A 17997-nucleotide genomic window follows, 5' to 3' on the forward strand; every position below is an offset into this window, starting at 1 on the left:
GTAATATTAGTAAACCCTAATTACGTAAAATAACAATAAGCACATTATCCATATTAAACTCTTTAAGACACATCTGCAGAGCAGCCATTGCGTGTTCACGTTTACACTCTTTAACAGAGAGTTATTCCAGTTGCCCTTTGCACACCTGTTGGCAGATTGTCCAGTGAGCTGTCTCTTAAAATACATTAGCAGTTTCCCCTGCAGCAGCAAACTTAACATCCACTTTGACTCTTGCCCCTGCAGACTTACACACCCCAAGATATCTGAACCCCTCCAAATCTCTGTGGCTCAATCATCTTCTATACCCACATCCATGCCTAACAGAGCAATCATTGAGTGCATGCTTAAGGATCCCGTAAAATGCTATCAGCCGCTCTCTTGTCCTGTCCCTCTTTCTTTGCTCACCTCTTTATTTTTAGCCTCCAAACAACTGGTCTCCTAAAAATGGGCCTGTCTCGCGTGGGTAGGAGGAGAGGGGTGCTGCTATGTACGGCATCCAATCCCCAGTCTTCTACAGGCCTGATAGTCCTCCTCTTTTGCCTTTGTCTCTGCCGGAAAGAGTGAGATACAGGGTCACTGGTCCCTGTGCACATAGTTTTGGATTACCAGGGACATCTCGAGGAGAGCTCACATCGAAGGACCAACCTTTACTTATGCACTATTTCCTGTATTTCTCTACTGTTTCAGGGGACGCGGTGACCTTGCCAGCCATACAGTTCTGCACATTGTGACCAAACCACATTCTCTGACTCTCAGGGTGTGGATGGTAGTTGTGGACCATGCGCTCCTTGTGGTTGTTCCTGCTCCCTTGCCTGAGTCTTGTGCCTCTGGTCCCTGCTGAGAAGGGCCTGGAGTTCCCCCGCTATGATGGCAAAGACCGCGTTCTGGACATCAGCGACAAGAACTACAAGAAGGCCATGAAGAAGTACAGCATGCTGTGTTTGCTCTACCATGAGCCCATGCCAGAGAGCAAGGAGCTACAGAAGAAATATCAGCTGACTGAGTTGGTGCTAGAGGTAAGACACGGGGAAAAGAAAGAAGAGAGGGAAACCAGCTAGACGAGATGGTGGATGGAGATGATAGATGATAGACACAGGGGGGATTGACAGTGTTAATAAAAAGATATAAAGAGAGATAAAAAGGAGAAGGGTGCTGTGGATGGGAGAGGCACGAGGAATGGGGAACTCGTAGGGGTGAATAGGTCATCTCAGCCCCTTGCCTAGGCTCGTATAACTGATCTACTGTACCAGAGCATACAGTAAAATCCTCAGTGTTCATTTATCCATTGTAGCATTTGAGCGTACAAATGTGTCCATTTGGTTACATTTGTTCGCCCAGTTAAATGAACAATGAGGGTGTTATTGCAGTACTTTGGTCCCCCACTAGTCAAAGAACCCTCTGATGAGGTCAAAACCCCATAGACCTAATATTTGACTTAACCCTTTGTAAGAACCGCATATCAATATTGGAGTCAACAGAATATTCGGCCTGCCATTTCAATGTTCCCACATATATCCTATGCATGTGTATGTCTGTACTGTATGTGTTTCCTCATGGGGGCCTGTGTGTGTATAGTTGCACAGTGAGATACAATTCTGTCAGTTATAGTTATTTCTGCTAGGCTAATTGTGCACCCGAGTCTCACACAAACGTAGCCCTGTCATGCTTCCCTGGCTCTCCAAGAGTGGCAGAAACAGGGCAAGGGCTCCTCTATGTTATTGAACTGCACATGAAAAGGATACTGTATATCTACAAGCTCACAGTGCAAAATTGTCTATTCTCCCTATTTTTTGTATGAAGAAGTACACAGTAATTAAGCCCTATACTCCCTACAGTATATAATATATAACATTATTTGATATGTATATAACATTTTTTAATAAAGCAAGATCCGGGTACAAAAACTGATCATATTTTGTGTTTTGACCTGTTACAGTATGTGTACTGTGATAGAGTCAAGCAGTAATTGAAGGATTGATTGATTGCAGCAATGCAGACCCTTTTCTGAAGCTGAAGTGTCTTTTTGTTCAGCCAGCATGCCAACCGCAAAAATGTACATTACTGTACCGTACTGTATCTGTGCAATTCTCTTTGATCTTTATTTTTATTCGTTTTTTATTAGGTCTATTTTCAAGCCCAAATATAAAATGCTAAACTTGGTATATTCAGACTTACGGTAGTCAGATGAAATCCTAAGTGACATTTTGATTTCCTTGCTGTCAGAATCCTGCACAGGGGGTGACAGCATGAGCTGTTCATTCTTTGTCATAGTCTGTGCTGAGTTGCTGCCTGATCTGTAGAATGTAACTTGAGACCTGTAGTCTTCTAACTCTGATAATAGCCTGAGTTATTTTACACAGCACAGGTGGGACATATTAGCGGGAACTAGGCACCACTGTACCCATGTACAAAGACCAATATGAACTTGACTTGTACTAAAGGTTAACTATATTTGACTACATACAGTACAGTGTAGTGGTCAGACTCGGAAGTCGTTAGTTTTGTTTAAGCAGCTATTTAGTTTCATTGGCCCATGGCATGTCGCAGAGACACATTCCTGTGTTTGTGCCAACACAGTCAGATGTTTAACTTTTGAATGATGCTGGTATATGTCTCGCACAGCTGCGGTTGGCAAAAGATCACACACAATCTCACATCCTGTCAGAGGCCTGTTTGTCCCTGTGTCCCCAACACTAGCAACAACTAGTCCAGCTTACACTTTTCACAGTATATTGAGCATTCACTGGTCATCTGTCAGTACTGGCAAACATACTAGTCTGTTTAATTATCTCTGCCAGGCCTCCCGGCCGTACCGGCCTGGGCCAGGCCGGTACGGCCGGGAGGCGGAGATTATGTTTCATACAATCAAAAATGTTCCCCATGATTCCTTGGATCATGATGCAACTCCCCATATAGGCCACGCCAATTTCTTCCATTTAGCATTTTCTTCAAAACACACGTTTTTCTACTACTCCTACAGAATGTGTCCAAAACTCACACAAATCCGTGAACATCAACTCTTGCGTGTCAACTCATCATGTGATCAAGATGTATCATACATACATATCATTTTGATTGGCTTCCAAAGTATGTGGGAGCATAAATGTGTATGTGGGAGCACAAGTATGTGGGAGCACAAGTATGTGGGAGCACAAATTTGAATTACACATTGTAACCAAAAGTGATTTTACTTCCACCCATAGGGGGTGCCACAAATGCTATAAATGTCACATGATTTCCCCCCACTAAATTAAGCACAATGGTCTCATCATGAGTCAAGTGACAATGCCTGTCAAACAGGGTTTTGATACCCCATTCTGTTTGCCTTTAATTGCTTTCAAAACATTAGGGTGGGGTATATTTCTTTCTTTAAAAAAAAAAAACATATATCATGAACACAACATCCAATCATACCCAATTGGAGTAGCATGTTGAGGGGCCTAAAAACCGCGTTCACTTCTCCCCATAGGGGTTGCCACAAACCCAAACAGTTGCAGCATTTGTCGTACAAACTCTATTTCCACCCGCAGCTTTGAAATGACTCTGTTGTGTTAGGGTTGGTCTCCAAATCTGATTTATTTAATCTAATTCACTGCACAATGGCTATAATGGTATGCTTAGGTTATAAATAGACCACAGCATTTTGGATGATTATATAACTGTCGGTGGGCTGTCCTTTCTCTGGGCTGTGTCAATAACGCCACCAGCACTAATCCTTTGCTCAGCAGCTCTGTCTTCTTGCCAATAAAATGGACTGTGATTGCATGCCGTGGGCCTGTGTTTGAGTCTGTGCATATAGTACACTATGTATGTATCTGTGTAGTTCAGATTTGATTTGATATGCTGTAAGTCGAAAATGCCTAAATTGAAAATGTAAATATGACTAACCCATGTATTACTTTTGTCCCTCGCTTTTTACTAAGTTTTAGTCAGAGCCATGTTCTTAATCTTGAAAAATCAAGGCCTTATTTTGCACAATAAAGAGCTAATTCAGATATTTTGCAAACACAACCGCTCTTGGCAATTTTGTTACAATGATGAAGAATCACAAGTATTAGTAACACTGTTACTGATCAGTTTCTGTAGTTTATGGCTCTGTTCATCTCATATTTTGCTTTCTCATAATTTTCTCATCATTTAGTCTTTGATGATATTTTCTTTCTTCAGATGGCTGCCCAGGTAATGGAGGAGAAAGACATTGGATTTGGAATGGTTGACTCCCATAAAGACGCCAAGGTGGCCAAGAAACTTGGTAAGTGAAGTATTATATCTTCTATCCAACTCATGTCCTTGAGCAAGGACATGAGTGGCAAGCAAACTGACACCATGGGAGCCAATCCAGGGCAAAGCCAGGAAAGGCAAGAAGCGCATCACCTACATAGATGCACTGGATTCAGGATTTTACTGTGAGTCTAGCTTAAACTACATGTTACTTACCTACTTCAATAATGTTTACACTATTTGTAGGTCTGAAGGAGGAGGGTAGCATTTACGTGTTCAAGGCCGACCGAGTGATCGAGTTTGACGGGCTGCTGTCTGCTGACACCCTGGTGGAGTTCCTACTAGATGTAAGTGGACTGGCGTGATTGTAGGCTGCTTGTACTAATCAACACGCTAGCATCGGTACCAGTCACAAGCCATGTGTTCTGGTGACTCCTCTCACCTTCTCTTTTGACGTGTCGCTGTATGTTTGTCTCTAGCTGTTGGAAGAACCGGTGGAGGTGATAGGCAATGCTCCGGAGCTGAGAGCCTTTGATAGGATGGAGGAGGACATCCGCCTCATTGGCTACTTCAAGAGTGAAGACTCTGAGCGTGAGTGTGTGAGGCTGTTAGGATGAGTGAGCTGTGAGTGTGTGACGATAATGCAAGTGAAATGGCACATGAGCCTGATTTATACTTAGCGCACCAGTATTGTGCATATGAGCTTGTAGATCTGCTATTTATGCAACATGACACAGGCGTGCCAAGTATAGGCTAAATCAAGCTATGAGCATGTGCTGCCTTGGATGTAATGGGTTTGTGATAATTTGTATATCTGTGATGGGATCTTCAAGGTGAATATCCTTCATTTGATCTCATCTCCAGTGATTTACAGTTCCATTTTTACCACAACTTTACATGCAGCTGGCAGCTGCCGGTGCCTGTTTCATACGAAGAACTCAGCGAAGTGAGGTTCGGCCTGCTACACGGCCCTCACATCTAGAGTCTGGGCCGCTACGTGGCCCTCACACCTACGTAGCACCGCCGATCTGACTGATATGGCCATATATGGAGATCTCTATATCTGTCAGTGGGCATAAATCGAGCATAAGTCCTCGATTTATGCCCATGAAATGTTATGGGCATAAATCGAATTCCCTGATTTTGTGGCTATATATGGAGCTGAGTGATTTGTTTGTGCCTGACGCCATGATGACGCATTGAGGTTAGACAACACACTCCATAATTGGGTGCAGCTGCTTTGGGAACTCCTATGGCTGAGTCATGGTGACATGAGTGTGATGGCGTGGTCCAACCGCCCGCCTGTCCTCCCCTAAGCCAATTTAAATACAGGATTAGTGTATTTTATTATTATTATTATTAGTAACTTTATTAAATTCCTATCTTAATTACTTTCTGTAAACTAAAACGTGCTGCGTGATGACATATAGATACACTTTCATGAGCATAAAGTAATCTCGATTACATCCATCTGTGTGATTCCCATAGCTGCATGTTCCTTCAAACACAGCTGATTTTAATTACAGAACCACTCCGTTTTGAATCTCATTCAAGATGACATCCAGACGGTGTATTACTCATTTTAAACTTAATCAGCACACTAAAATATGTATCTGAAAACATTATAGGTCAGAAATAAGCCTCGTAGTAGCAAACATGCTTAGCTGGCCATCTCTCTCTCCCTTGTAAACAAACACTATAGCCCTGCGCACATGGCTGCAGTGATTGAGATTTCAGCGTCCCATAGCCTGAAGGGCTATGGGACGTTTCAGACTGAAACTTCAAATAAATTGACCGAAAAAGCCATTGCACCCGACCTTTAAGAAGATTAGTTAACATTCTTTGAAAAGTTCTGTTTTTTTCCCATTCCAAGTGGCTATGACTGCCTTCCAAAGTTTGCGGGCCCTGGGTAGACAACCCGGCCTGGCCGAGATTGGCGGAGATCTGCGTTAAGGAGGACCGTTCTAGTTAAGGCAATCAATTATACATGGTTCAGCCCTTCAGTAACTGTTGTCTTGTCTTCATTTCTGATACATCGCAGACAACACACATGTGCTCAAATACGATCGGCTTCGGCTTGGCACACGCAACAGTCACAATACGTGTGTGTGTGTGTGTGTGTGTGTGTGTGTGTGTGTGTGTGTGTGTGTGTGTGTGTGTGTGTGTGTGTGTGTGTGTATGTTCACACAGAAAGACAATCCCTACTTAATATGTGCACGGATCTGCAAGTACGTGCAAATGCATTCTCTCTACACGGATAAACAATGTACGCCTTCTCTATTAGTGTGGCAGGATGTGGCGGGATGAGCACCACAGCATCTGTTCTGTTGCCTCTGATTAACTGTGGGAGCATGAACCAGGGAGCAAAGTTCAGCTATTTCAGTTCCCTGATGTGTCTGTGTTCTCTCCTGAGGCCAGAACTAGCACGCTCTGATGTGTGTAATAATACTATAACAAAAGAATAAAAGTGAACTGTTTTGTGATATTACGACTCTTAAATAACTTATGATAGTGGTAATAATTATTGTATAAATGTGTGGACAACTGTTTTGCTGATGGCGATGCTAAAATGATATGCAATACGACTTGCTGGTTTGTCTGTATGTTTGTCACCTCAAAAGTAGACCAATCACAAACTGTAAGTGCATGATGTCACGAAAGAGAACCACCTCCATCCATAAACGATTGCAGCACAAACAGTCTGTACAACCAGGAAATGCCAAGTGAATCTCATGAAGACAAGAGTGTGTCAAATTTCCATAAAACTCCAGTATTCATAAAGATCACTATTTCCATTTAAAAGACAGTCACCATTCTAGTTGACATGCGAACAAGGACCCAGTTTGTTAATGCAGGGATGATGCCATCACAATTCATTCTGTTTAGTCACACACTGTGTATTGTGTGGCTTTGTACACAAACTGCACACATTGTAACTTACTATTGATAGCTCTGCCCACTGCATTCACCCCTCATGCCTTTCCTCTCTTTCATCCTCAGACTACCTTGCTTTCAAAGAAGCAGCAGAGCAGTTTCAGCCCTACATTAAGTTTTTTGCCACATTTGAGAAGTCTGTAAGTAGTAAGACATGCTCTTTCTCAAAAATAAATCTGAAATTAATAAAGATTCCTGAAACAGTGTCCAACCTTGAGTGGGACACAACTTTGCCATGAGCTGGTCTTTGACCTTGCAGGTGGCCAAGGAGCTGACACTGAAGATGAATGAGGTGGATTTCTATGAACCCTTCATGGAGGAGTCTGTAACCATCCCAGGCAAGCCACACTCCGAAGAGGACCTGGTGGAATACATCAACAAGCACAGAAGGTTAATTGGTGCATTTCCTCTGGTGTGGATTGAGGCCTAGCCAGCCTACAGTCTAAACGTAACTGCTACGTTGTTGATGTGTGACACATGCAGTTCATATTATCTTCCCTGTGTTATCAGACCAACCCTGAGAAAGCTGCGACCTGAGGATATGTTTGAAACATGGGTGAGCGAGGACCTCTTGACTGCACATATAAGACAGATTGATATACTAAATATACTAAAAGACCTTTTGATTTCTATTTGACATCTGTGAAATGCCATGATGTCTTTCTCAGGAGGACGACATGGAGGGGATCCACATCGTTGCTTTTGCAGAAGAGGAGGATGCTGGTGAGACCATTAGCAATGTCATGATGAAACATAAATACATTACCATGTGTCTGGCCAGGGCAGATGGATGCATGAAACCCATAGAACCTTTTTGGTCTAGACCAGTGGTTCTCAACATGAGGTCCGGGGACCACCAGGGGTCCAAATGGACCCTTACAGGTCTATAACTCAGAGAGCATACAAATGGAACCAAATGGTTATGGGTACATTTGGATTTTACAGTGTAGATTGGGCCCCAGAGATAAAATGGTATCAAATGGGGGTCCGTGGGCTAATGCATAATACAACCGGGGGTCCTTGAAATGAAAAAGGTTGAGAATCACTCAGCTAAACTATACTGGAACCGTAAACCTTTTTAATCTGCTCTGAGGAAGGCTGAGGCCTAAACACGTTAGCATTCTCAATAAATAGAAGAAATATTTTTCCACTTTGGTGGTATTTGAACTTCACTGTAAACTCCTCAGTACTTATTTAACTATTAGAGTTACATACTCGTAAGGATCTATTTGGACTCCTGGTGGTCCCCCGACCTAATGTTGAGAACCAGTGGTCCAGAAACCATGGAGTGCAGTTCTGCAAGACTTACATTGCTATCGCGTTTGTCCCATGTGGTGTTGATTTCCTGCAGATGGTTTTGAGTTCCTGGAGATCTTGAAGGAGGTAGCCAGAGACAACACCCATCTCCCTGACCTCAGCATCGTCTGGATCGACCCTGATGACTTCCCACTGGTGAGACAGATAGACAGACAGACAGGCTAACAAACACACGGAGAGAGGGGAAACTATAGAAATATATAGGCCTACAGTCATCAATGTCAAGTTAAATCCTCTGTGTGTTCATTTAACTCTGAGAGTCTGAGTTACAAATGGATAAAGAACACTGAGGATTTGACTGTGTCGATATCGCCCTCAACATATTTCATGTAGTGGTCTATTTCTTTCTAATATGCTGTTCTTGCTTCCCCTCTCAGCTGATTCCATACTGGGAGAAGACTTTTAAGGTGGACCTGTTCAGACCTCAGATCGGAGTTGTCAATGTTACAGACGTAAGTCCCAGACCGGCCACGGCCAGCCAAGTTAAATCCATGGCAATCAGACTATATAGCATATTGGATTTTCCCTGAAGTTATTTAACTGAGTGGTTCCCAACCTTTTGTGGATCAGGGCCCACTTGAAAATCTTGCAAGTGTTCAAGGCCTACCCATCTGTCCACTTAACACGGTGGTCAGATGTGTGGACTGCGTGCATTTACAGAACATGTTTATTTTGATGATCAATTCATTAGTAGTATACTTTAAGTTCTTATCAGTATCACAATAAAAACAAATTTTCAAGGTTTTAACACAATTGAAAAAATATATTAATGTTATATTATGAATACAATCTTAGTGTTTTGCCAATTATTTGGGGGCCCACAGGTTGGGAATTGCTCATGTAACTCTTCTTCATATGCAGGCTGACAGTGTGTGGCTGGAGATGGACGATGAGGAAGACCTGCCTACTGCTCAGGAGCTGGCGGCCTGGGTTGATGATGTTCTCTCTGGCAAAGTCAACACTGAGGATGATGACGATGATGACGATGATGATGACGATGATGATGACGACGATGACGATGATGATAACGACGATGATGACGACGACGAGGATGATGATGGCAACGATGATGATGACAAAGATGACAACGATGATGACGACGATGATGATGATGATGACGATGATGATGATGATGACGACGATGATGACGACGATGATGACGATGATGAATAATTCATAAACTGTGAATTGTAAATCTATCACTGACTTCTTTCTTGTCACTCTTGCTGTTATCAGAGTGAGTGATTTCCGGTTAACAGACCTGGATTCAGCCAGCAGGGTCGTCAAGCATCGCAAGCCACACCGCCACAGCAGACAGCAAAGTTTTCACTTTCACGTTTCAGAACAATCTCTTTGGGATTTGTATTGAATGGTGTGTATGCTGCACACAGTAAAACTCTACTGGATACATAAATATATATATATATATATATATATATATATATATATATATATATATATATATATATATATATATTATGAAATATAATATATAAAAAACAAATTGACTGGAGTTTTCCTATGATGCAAAGTCAACATAAGTAATATTTGAGACAACAGGAGCCTGGATCAGACATTTACTTCACACCACACCGTAAATGACTGTATGAAGATAAATGGGTGTTGGAAAAGGTTCAGAGAAAATATATTATGTTAGCATTGCACGTGGTCAAGTCAAATATTTCTGTTTCTGAATACAGTTGTGCGCAATTAAGCCAATATAACATAGGCTACTATCTCAGGTCTTTAGTTTAATGAACCTTGAACATTAGAGAGAACTTACCCAACTAGCAAGTCAACTGGTACTTGAACAAAAATAGCACTTTCTATCATAATCTTTACGTATTTTTCCGAGATTATGATTAAAGGTTCATTACCTTCAATTCCAATAAACAAATCTGATGGTCTTTGTGCGTTGTGTCCTTTTGTTGTATTGCAGCTTCAATTCAGGTAATGAAGTTTGCAGGTTGTTTTTGCAATAGAGCAGAATCATTATGCTCTGCCCCAGGGGTCACAGCTTTGAAAACATATAATTTGCTGACAACAATCTCCATTTTCAAACAGCATAGCTACAGTAAGCATAGCCCATCTCTCGCTCATTTCTCCTTCTCCATCTTTAGGGGTTTATTTCTCAACTGAATCAATAGAGCCAGGAGCAGCTGCACTGGGAGATAATAATCACCATTACACTGTTAGAAATGTGCTGGAAAGCTCATTTGAATGCTAATTCGTTCCTATTCCTCTAAACCATGCATTCTACTCCTCTGCTGTCCCTTTTTATCATGGACTTTGTAAGTCGCTCTGGATAAGAACGTCTGCTAAATGCCTAAATTGTAAATGTAATTGACTCATGTCACTGTCCGTCTAGTTTTAAGGGGGGTGAATAATGCATTGTGGCAGGAGGGGTCCAGGTGTTCCTATGTGGTCCAGGTTTGGGGGAAGGGGCCTTTATGAAGCTCACTGTCCCGCTCTGCCAAGCAAAGACCTGAGATAGTAGTCTGCACTGAGTGATATCAGATGACACACACCAACCTATAGCATTATACACAGGAAAATCCTCAGTATTCATTTAACTCAGTGGAAAGGGTCCATTTATTACACTTTTAAGATTTAAATGAATACTGAGGATAATAATACTGTACATGAAGAAAACAATGCATTGCTCAAATGTCTTGAAAAGGTCATTACAAATATTTATTTTGTACAAATGTCATTTTGACACAGCTGCTGTGATTTCACAAGTGTCACCATATAAAAGAAGCCAGGGAAAACCTGTGGGCTTGTGGTTGGTCACCTGGATGACAGTGAAGACAGCGATTGCTGGTCAGTTTTTCTTTCTCACGCTCATGCACGCACACATGCACACACGCAAACGCACACACACACACACACACACACACACACACACACACACACACACACACACACACACACATACACACACAACCTTGAAAACTGCACATGCATGCTGAGCACATACGTACACACTGTATGTGTGACAGAGGCACGTACAGTGTAGTTAAGGAGACATAATGTTCACAACTATCGACACTGTAAAATCCTAACTACACATACCGTAAGCGACAATAATAACACTTGTGTAAATATGAATGTACAGCATGACAGGCTAACTAAATAGGGTTTTAAATGCATTGAAGTATAATATTCATACAAATTACTTTCTTCTTTTTTGTTTGGTGCCGAGAGAAACACAAAACTATTTCCTAAGAGCTACACTTCCAATAGGCAGAACTAGGTGGCAGTAGTGTGACACTTGACAATGACTGTGGTGTCTACCACAGATATAATACTGACACCAGAAATACTGACACTGGGTTCATCTACATTAAAGAAGTATTAAATTAAATTAAACACTTGTTTAAACACTGACGCCAGTTCAATTGAAGTCGACTATAAATTTCAGAGGGTATCATGACGGATAAGAATGTAGTTTGAGTAAAGGAAATAAAGACCACTGAATAATCATCTCTCTTATCTGAGATATCTCTTATTGAGGATGAAGGTACTTCACTTGGCATACAGGATTCCATTGTCCAGAAATGGACTGTTTATAATGGATCCATTTCACGAGGAAGGAATTAGGACAGAAATATAAGCATATTTTTGTCATTAAGATGACATTAAGACTGAGCAGTAGACAGGGATTGTTTTGAATGTAAAAATAATAAGTTCAACCACATGAGTCAGATAACCTTCCACGCCCTTTCTTTTACCAGCGTGTACTCTACGAAAAAAAAAGAAGCGCAAATCCCACCTTGAATAATACAGAGACAGAAATTTTCATTAATAATCACTTGGGTCGGGCTATGTCCAGCTGTTCAGGCACACTGTATTTTGGGCACAGTCCATGGGTGGCCAGTGTTTTGCCAGTCAGTTACAAATATGTCTTATATTATTTACAGTCAAAATATGTCCACAAATATAGGGCAGACAGACAAGGTAGAACAAGGTAAAAAAAATAACATAATACAATACACAAATATTGATATAAAAAGGTAGACAGGGATGGAATATGTACACGTATAAATACTATACACAAATTCACAATACATGACAGCTTAGTAGTGTAGTTGTGTGAATAGGACAATGAAGCTGAAATAGAACAGTTTTTGTTCGTTTCAGAAGGGCAACCAGGGAATTGGAAAATGTCCCCGTTGCTATAACAACACTAAGGAGTGACTGGACACAGGTCAAGACAGACTCAGTGAGTGCAGCGCATGCTCGCGCGCGCACACACACACACACACACACACAGAGAGAGATAGACCCTATACGCAAATGCTTACAACCCACCTTCATGTGCTGGCATGCGCATGAAAAATAAGAACACAAATTGGGGCCGTCATTTGTAGTGCATAGAGGAATTCTTGAGCTATATTCTGGTGAGCATCAGTGCAGAGCGATCCATGCATGTTTCCTCCCAATTTCCAGTCTTCATTGTGTGTCCAGGGATGCAGAGCTAGCATTTCCCTTCAGTTGAACTTCAGCCACAATTATGCTAGGTTTGTGTCCAAAGGAGTGTACAGTATGTATGTATGCAAATCATTGGGGAAAAGAAAAATACAGTAGGTGTAAACCACAAGTACTTAAAAAATAAAAAAAATTGCTTCTTCTTTTTTTTATTGTTGGAAAAAAGTCATGATAGTCATAAAAGTCCAGATCAGACCAGATCAGCAGCACCAGTCTACTGCTCATTTAAACGGATGTCTCTGACTGGAGCAGCAGTGTAAACTTGTGAGACTTGGGGTCAATGTACTCCTCAGTTATTCGGATGTATGGGATGTTCTTGACGGTGACAGCCAAGCTAAAATCCAGACACCGCAGGAGAAACTCAGTGCCCTCCTTCATGCTACTGGTGACTGATGCCTCGCTAACCAAAGTCCACTGGTCAGCCATCCAGCGCTCCGTACCGTACTGCAGAGTAGGGCCAGGTGCTAGGTAGGCCTCCAGGAAGGCCTAAACACAGACAAACTACTGTTATTAACAAATTCACAAAGAACATACTGTGGAGAGACACTATTAGGGGTTAGGTTAGGTTAAGTTAAGTCCTTCTTTACACCTATAAACCTGTGATGTGACAATACATTTGGTCTGTGGTGCTGCTGTGACATAATTCAGCAAAATTCCACCTCAAAATATCCCTACCTTTGACTATTTTAAACAAATCCCGTCAGCAGACCAGTGAAGTCGTACTCACCTTTGGGCTCATGTTATTGATGAGACAGAAAGCCAAGTGTTTCTGTATGTTCTCCATGCTGTGGCAGTGCTGCCTCCTGGTGGTTCGGAGGTACTTCTGTAGGGCGCGGGCCATTGAAGGGAAGATGGCTAGGGCTGCCTCCCGCACATCCATGATATCTGAGGGAGATTCACGCTCGTCCTCTTTCTTCATTCGGCGGACATGTGTGAAGGCCTCCTCCACAGCCACCACCAGCCTAACATCGACGCAACACACAACATTCAGCGTCCCGCAAGTTACAAACTCTTGATACTTAGGCCTAATTTATACTTTGCTTTGCGACATCATTTGGCAAAAATAACTGATTTGCGTACTGATTTGCACCTGTATATGTATTTTAATTGTTTTAGTTCTTGACCCTGTTTTGCATTTTAGTTCTATTAGTCTGTTTGTACTGTGTATGTTTTATTGTTGTAATAGTATTCATGCTGCTCTCCGCTACATACTTTTTCCTACACCACTTGATCAATGACCCCCACCCCCCCCATTTCTCATTGGATAGGGGTCCTGCTGACCTTGTTTCAGAAACCTCAACATTCAACGTAGCTAGCTTAGCTTTAGGTTGACAAGTCGAGCCAGGCCCGCACGGGGCGTGGCCATTGATCAAGTGGTGTAGGTAGAAATCTGATGGCTCTTAACCAGGTCACTTGTGGAAAAGAGACTTTAATCTCAAATGAGAATTTGACTTGGTTAAAGAAAGGATAGATGATTTTGTTATTTTCAGTCGCACAACAAAGTATAAATGAAGCTTTACTCTTCAACGGTCAGCATAGGTCACTATGCAACGTCAGTGACCCGGCGGCTACCTTCCATTACTCTCTTTTACAAATCAACAGACCCTCATTTAACGTCTCTGTTCCTCACCTGGCCCTACGTTTGCGCATTCTTCTATCGTGGTCAGCCTCCTCGTAGTACAGCTCATTGTGGGCACTGTCCTTGCGCTTGGTGGCAGCTGCGGCTGACATCCGTGACTGATTCCCAGTCCCAGGCTGTGCCCCTGCTGTGTTCCCTGAACCTGCTTCATGAGGGCGCACATAGACATAAAGCCTGATTTTTACTTGGTTGCGCATCGTGTCGCGCATCGAAAATAGCTGATCTACAAGCTCACAGCGAGTCGCAGTGTGCCGCGTTGTGTGCTTGTAGATCTGCTATTATCAGTGCGCAACACTGGCATGCAACTAAGTATAAATTAGGCTTAATGGTTATGTCAGCTGGAGATAGTGGACCCTGGACATTGATAAATGGGTTTGCGCCTCATTTAGAAAAGAGGAGAACAAAAAGGGTCAGGGGAGGGTAAGCCACTTAAATGTGTTTGGTCCAGCACTAGCTTACAACAATTGTGAATAAGCCTTGGTCAGTATTATGTCCCACCCACCATTTGAAAGTTTAAGATTTGAGTTACGAGGTATGCTGATTTTAGGGACATATCTGGGGCGCCTGCCAGCTTATCTTGTTGCATTCTCAAAGACCATTAATTACAGTGAAAAGAACACAGCCCTGGCAGTTCTGTGTAATGGTTAAACCGCGGCATTGTGGGGATGGATTAAATATTCATCAATATACACTTACAAGGCTGTAGCTCCAGTTAAATGTGTGAATTTGTTAGCTTGTGTGAAAATATCTCAAATTCAGTGGTGTTAGTGGATCAGGGTAAACTGATAAATGATTATAGAGTAGTAGAATCAGGTCCATATTAGGCATGATTAGAGGACATACACAGAATGCATTCTAGACCCTGCAGGTGAGGTATAAGTTATGCATCATTAATCTTTGATGTCCATACTTATGTGTGCGTGTGCACGCGTGTGTGTGAGTGTGTGTGTGTGAGAGAGAGAGAGAGAGAGAGAGAGAGAGAGAGAGAGAGGGGGGTGTGGAACGTGGAAGCAAACAACATATTTTAACAGCCGTAATATACTCTAGAGAGTGATCTATACATCATAACCCTTATACACTCCCCTACCCCACCACCTCCTCACCATGCACACAAACACACAATAATTTAGGTGAATGTCAGCCTGGCCTACATATTCATGTTGCCTAGAGACTGAATGAATGATAGGCAGAAAGGTAGACAGAGGAAGGGTGTTGGTGGTGCGGGCAGGAGGGTGGTGGTGAAGTAAAAGGGGAAAAAATAATGAAGGACAAAAAGAAGGGGAAAGAGAAAGAGAGCGAAGGAGGGAGGGAGAGAGAGAGAGAGACACACACACACACGCACACGCACACGTACACACACACACACACACACACACACACACACACACACACACACACACACACACACACACACACACACACACACACACACACACACACACACAGAGACAGAGCGAGAGAGAGAGAGAGGGATCGGGAGTAATCCGGAGACGGGGCGAGTGGGAGGGGGAGAGTGAGGGTATGCGAGGAATGAGCTTTACTGTGATGAATTATTGAAGGGTTTGAAATTCCACAGCCCCAGAGGCCTTTCTGCTGTATTTTAGTGGGGGGCTGTAAGGACACCATCTCCCAGACTGCACCTCTCCCATAGATCATTACAACCACAATGCGAGTTGGCAGGGGCGGGGAGGTGGGGGGAGGGTGTTTTTGCTGGTGGGGGATGGGTTGCGGTGGTGCCGTGATGCTCTGGAACCCTTTCAACGAGAGGAAACTGTAGCATCGCTGTGCGTTTGCGTGTGCAGAGGCAAGCATCCTCTCTAGATCACACTAATGTGCGTGTGCACGCGCACATACACAGTGCAGTAAAGTGTGCTAGCCAGGGATGCAGTACTGTACGTACAGTACATTAAGGACAGAGGCCAGAGGAATAGCCGTGAAGTCAACCATGAGATCGGTCTGTTTCCTGTGATAAAGTGCTGTGCCGAGCGACTGGGAGGAACTGTTATCAGTACTTACTGTCCAAAAGGTACATTCTCAGTTTATTTTTAAAAGCTGCTCATGAAGGCACAGGGGAAAGAGAGAGAAGGGGCACAACAACAAGGAGGCGGAAGGAGAGCAGTCATGAATACAAATGAAATGGTATCATCTGAAGACAGATCAAAGAAAACAGATGTTTGTATGTGTTCTTAATGATGTAACGTTCGCGAGGACACTCACCATCCACGTTGTAGACCTTCAAGCCTGCCAGGTGTTTGGCAGCCCGGTGCTTGGAGGCAGAGAGGAGGGCTGGGTTGTGGAGTGGAAAATCTCGGTAGTAGTACTCCAGAATGGACAGAGCCACCTTCTGGATACTGAGACAGGAAAAGGAAAGACAGAGAGACATAGAAAGAGAGAGACGTGATGAGACCGATGGTCGATCATTACGGAAGCAAAAAAATAAACAAGATGGGGTCTAATAACGCCATGGCTCCCATGTGGATCTCAGACTTCATGTGGGCAGACTGTATGACGTATCTATTTGGGCAAGGTTTCAGCCTGAGCCAACTGCCATTCACTTCCATTATAGAAAAAAATTGACATATTTCAATGCCTACTGTGCATGCTGCCTACTGGCAAATTTGGCCCTGATCAGTCCAGCGGTTTGCGAGATTAGACCCGGACAATCAAACACACACAGACCCATTTGTAGACGGCATTGCCTCCTACAGAGCTGTCTTACGAGTAAAAAGTCAAACACAGGATCGGTGTCATGTCTGGGGCATATTCCCATTACTACCCTCCCTCGCTTGGTCCTAGAATAGTAGCCACCCCCCCCAAACCTTCCTGACACAGCCCACCCCCCTCAAGCAAACTGGACAAGGAGACTGAATGATGAGTAACTCAATTACTGCTACCGCCATTCTTCCCTCTGGACATGAGCCTCCAATTACACACATAGATCAACAAGGAAAGGGGGGGGATACTTGGAGCTGCTGTATACGTGCGTCCTCCAACAATGTCAAGACGATCTTTCTCATCCCGCCACCTCACTTCTCACACTTTCTTTCTCTAATACTTAATCCTCTCGGGGGTTTTTTCTTCCAGAAAATGACTACTGGACACAGCAGCCCTCCCTAAATGCAAGCGAGCAAGTGTTGCATGCGCTGTACCTACCTGAGCTGTCCTACGTTGTAGTGCCGCGTCTCTCCGTCCGTGGAGCGGATGATGCGTATGCTGTAGCAAGGCTGCAGGTGCCGGAGCTCCAGCAGCACCACGGCCAGGTAATGAACAAACAGCAGGGAGTCCACCAGGGACACAGCAAACTGGACTATGCCGTGGTAGTCCTCGTCCTGCACAGGTACACAAACACACATACACACCTTATGCTTCATGTGTTCACATCCATGTCAGTGATG

At 43.2% G+C, this 17997-nt stretch overlaps 2 protein-coding genes across 2 annotated transcripts in view; one reads left to right on the plus strand and one right to left on the minus strand.

Moving 5' to 3' along the window:
• The first annotated feature begins 582 nt into the window (after positions 1-582).
• Positions 583-9862, plus strand: casq2 (calsequestrin 2). The gene is made up of 11 exons (XM_080457066.1): positions 583-1016; positions 4168-4252; positions 4468-4568; positions 4701-4812; positions 7222-7295; positions 7415-7545; positions 7666-7711; positions 7824-7878; positions 8507-8607; positions 8850-8924; positions 9334-9862. Exons 1-11 carry the CDS (start codon positions 780-782, stop codon positions 9643-9645), a joined length of 1329 nt encoding a protein of 442 aa, XP_080313192.1. The 5' UTR covers positions 583-779; the 3' UTR covers positions 9646-9862.
• A 3326-nt stretch (positions 9863-13188) lies between these two features.
• The window catches only part of LOC308105916 (vang-like protein 1), a gene marked incomplete at both ends in the record, with an annotated part of 17392 nt that continues 12583 nt past the window's right edge, over positions 13189-17997 (minus strand). The window contains 6 exons of the mRNA XM_080456881.1: positions 13189-13449; positions 13691-13925; positions 14594-14744; positions 16619-16654; positions 16820-16953; positions 17756-17931. Of these exons, the coding sequence (XP_080313007.1) occupies positions 13189-13449; positions 13691-13925; positions 14594-14744; positions 16619-16654; positions 16820-16953; positions 17756-17931 (993 nt within the window). The remainder of the gene's footprint in view (positions 13450-13690; positions 13926-14593; positions 14745-16618; positions 16655-16819; positions 16954-17755; positions 17932-17997) is intronic.

This window comes from Gymnoscopelus braueri, assembly GCF_963280865.1.
Source record: "Gymnoscopelus braueri genome assembly, chromosome: 18".
NCBI lineage: Eukaryota > Metazoa > Chordata > Actinopteri > Myctophiformes > Myctophidae > Gymnoscopelus > Gymnoscopelus braueri.

Excerpts from the sequence above, each read along its gene's own strand:
- casq2 (XM_080457066.1), top strand. The coding sequence starts at position 780 with ATGCGCTCCTTGTGGTTGTTCCTGCTCCCTTGCCTGAGTCTTGTGCCT. Across the intron at positions 7,712-7,823 it reads AGGATATGTTTGAAACATGG|GAGGACGACATGGAGGGGAT; the intron begins GTGAGCGAGGAC and ends TGTCTTTCTCAG. Across the intron at positions 8,925-9,333 it reads GAGTTGTCAATGTTACAGAC|GCTGACAGTGTGTGGCTGGA; the intron begins GTAAGTCCCAGA and ends CTTCATATGCAG.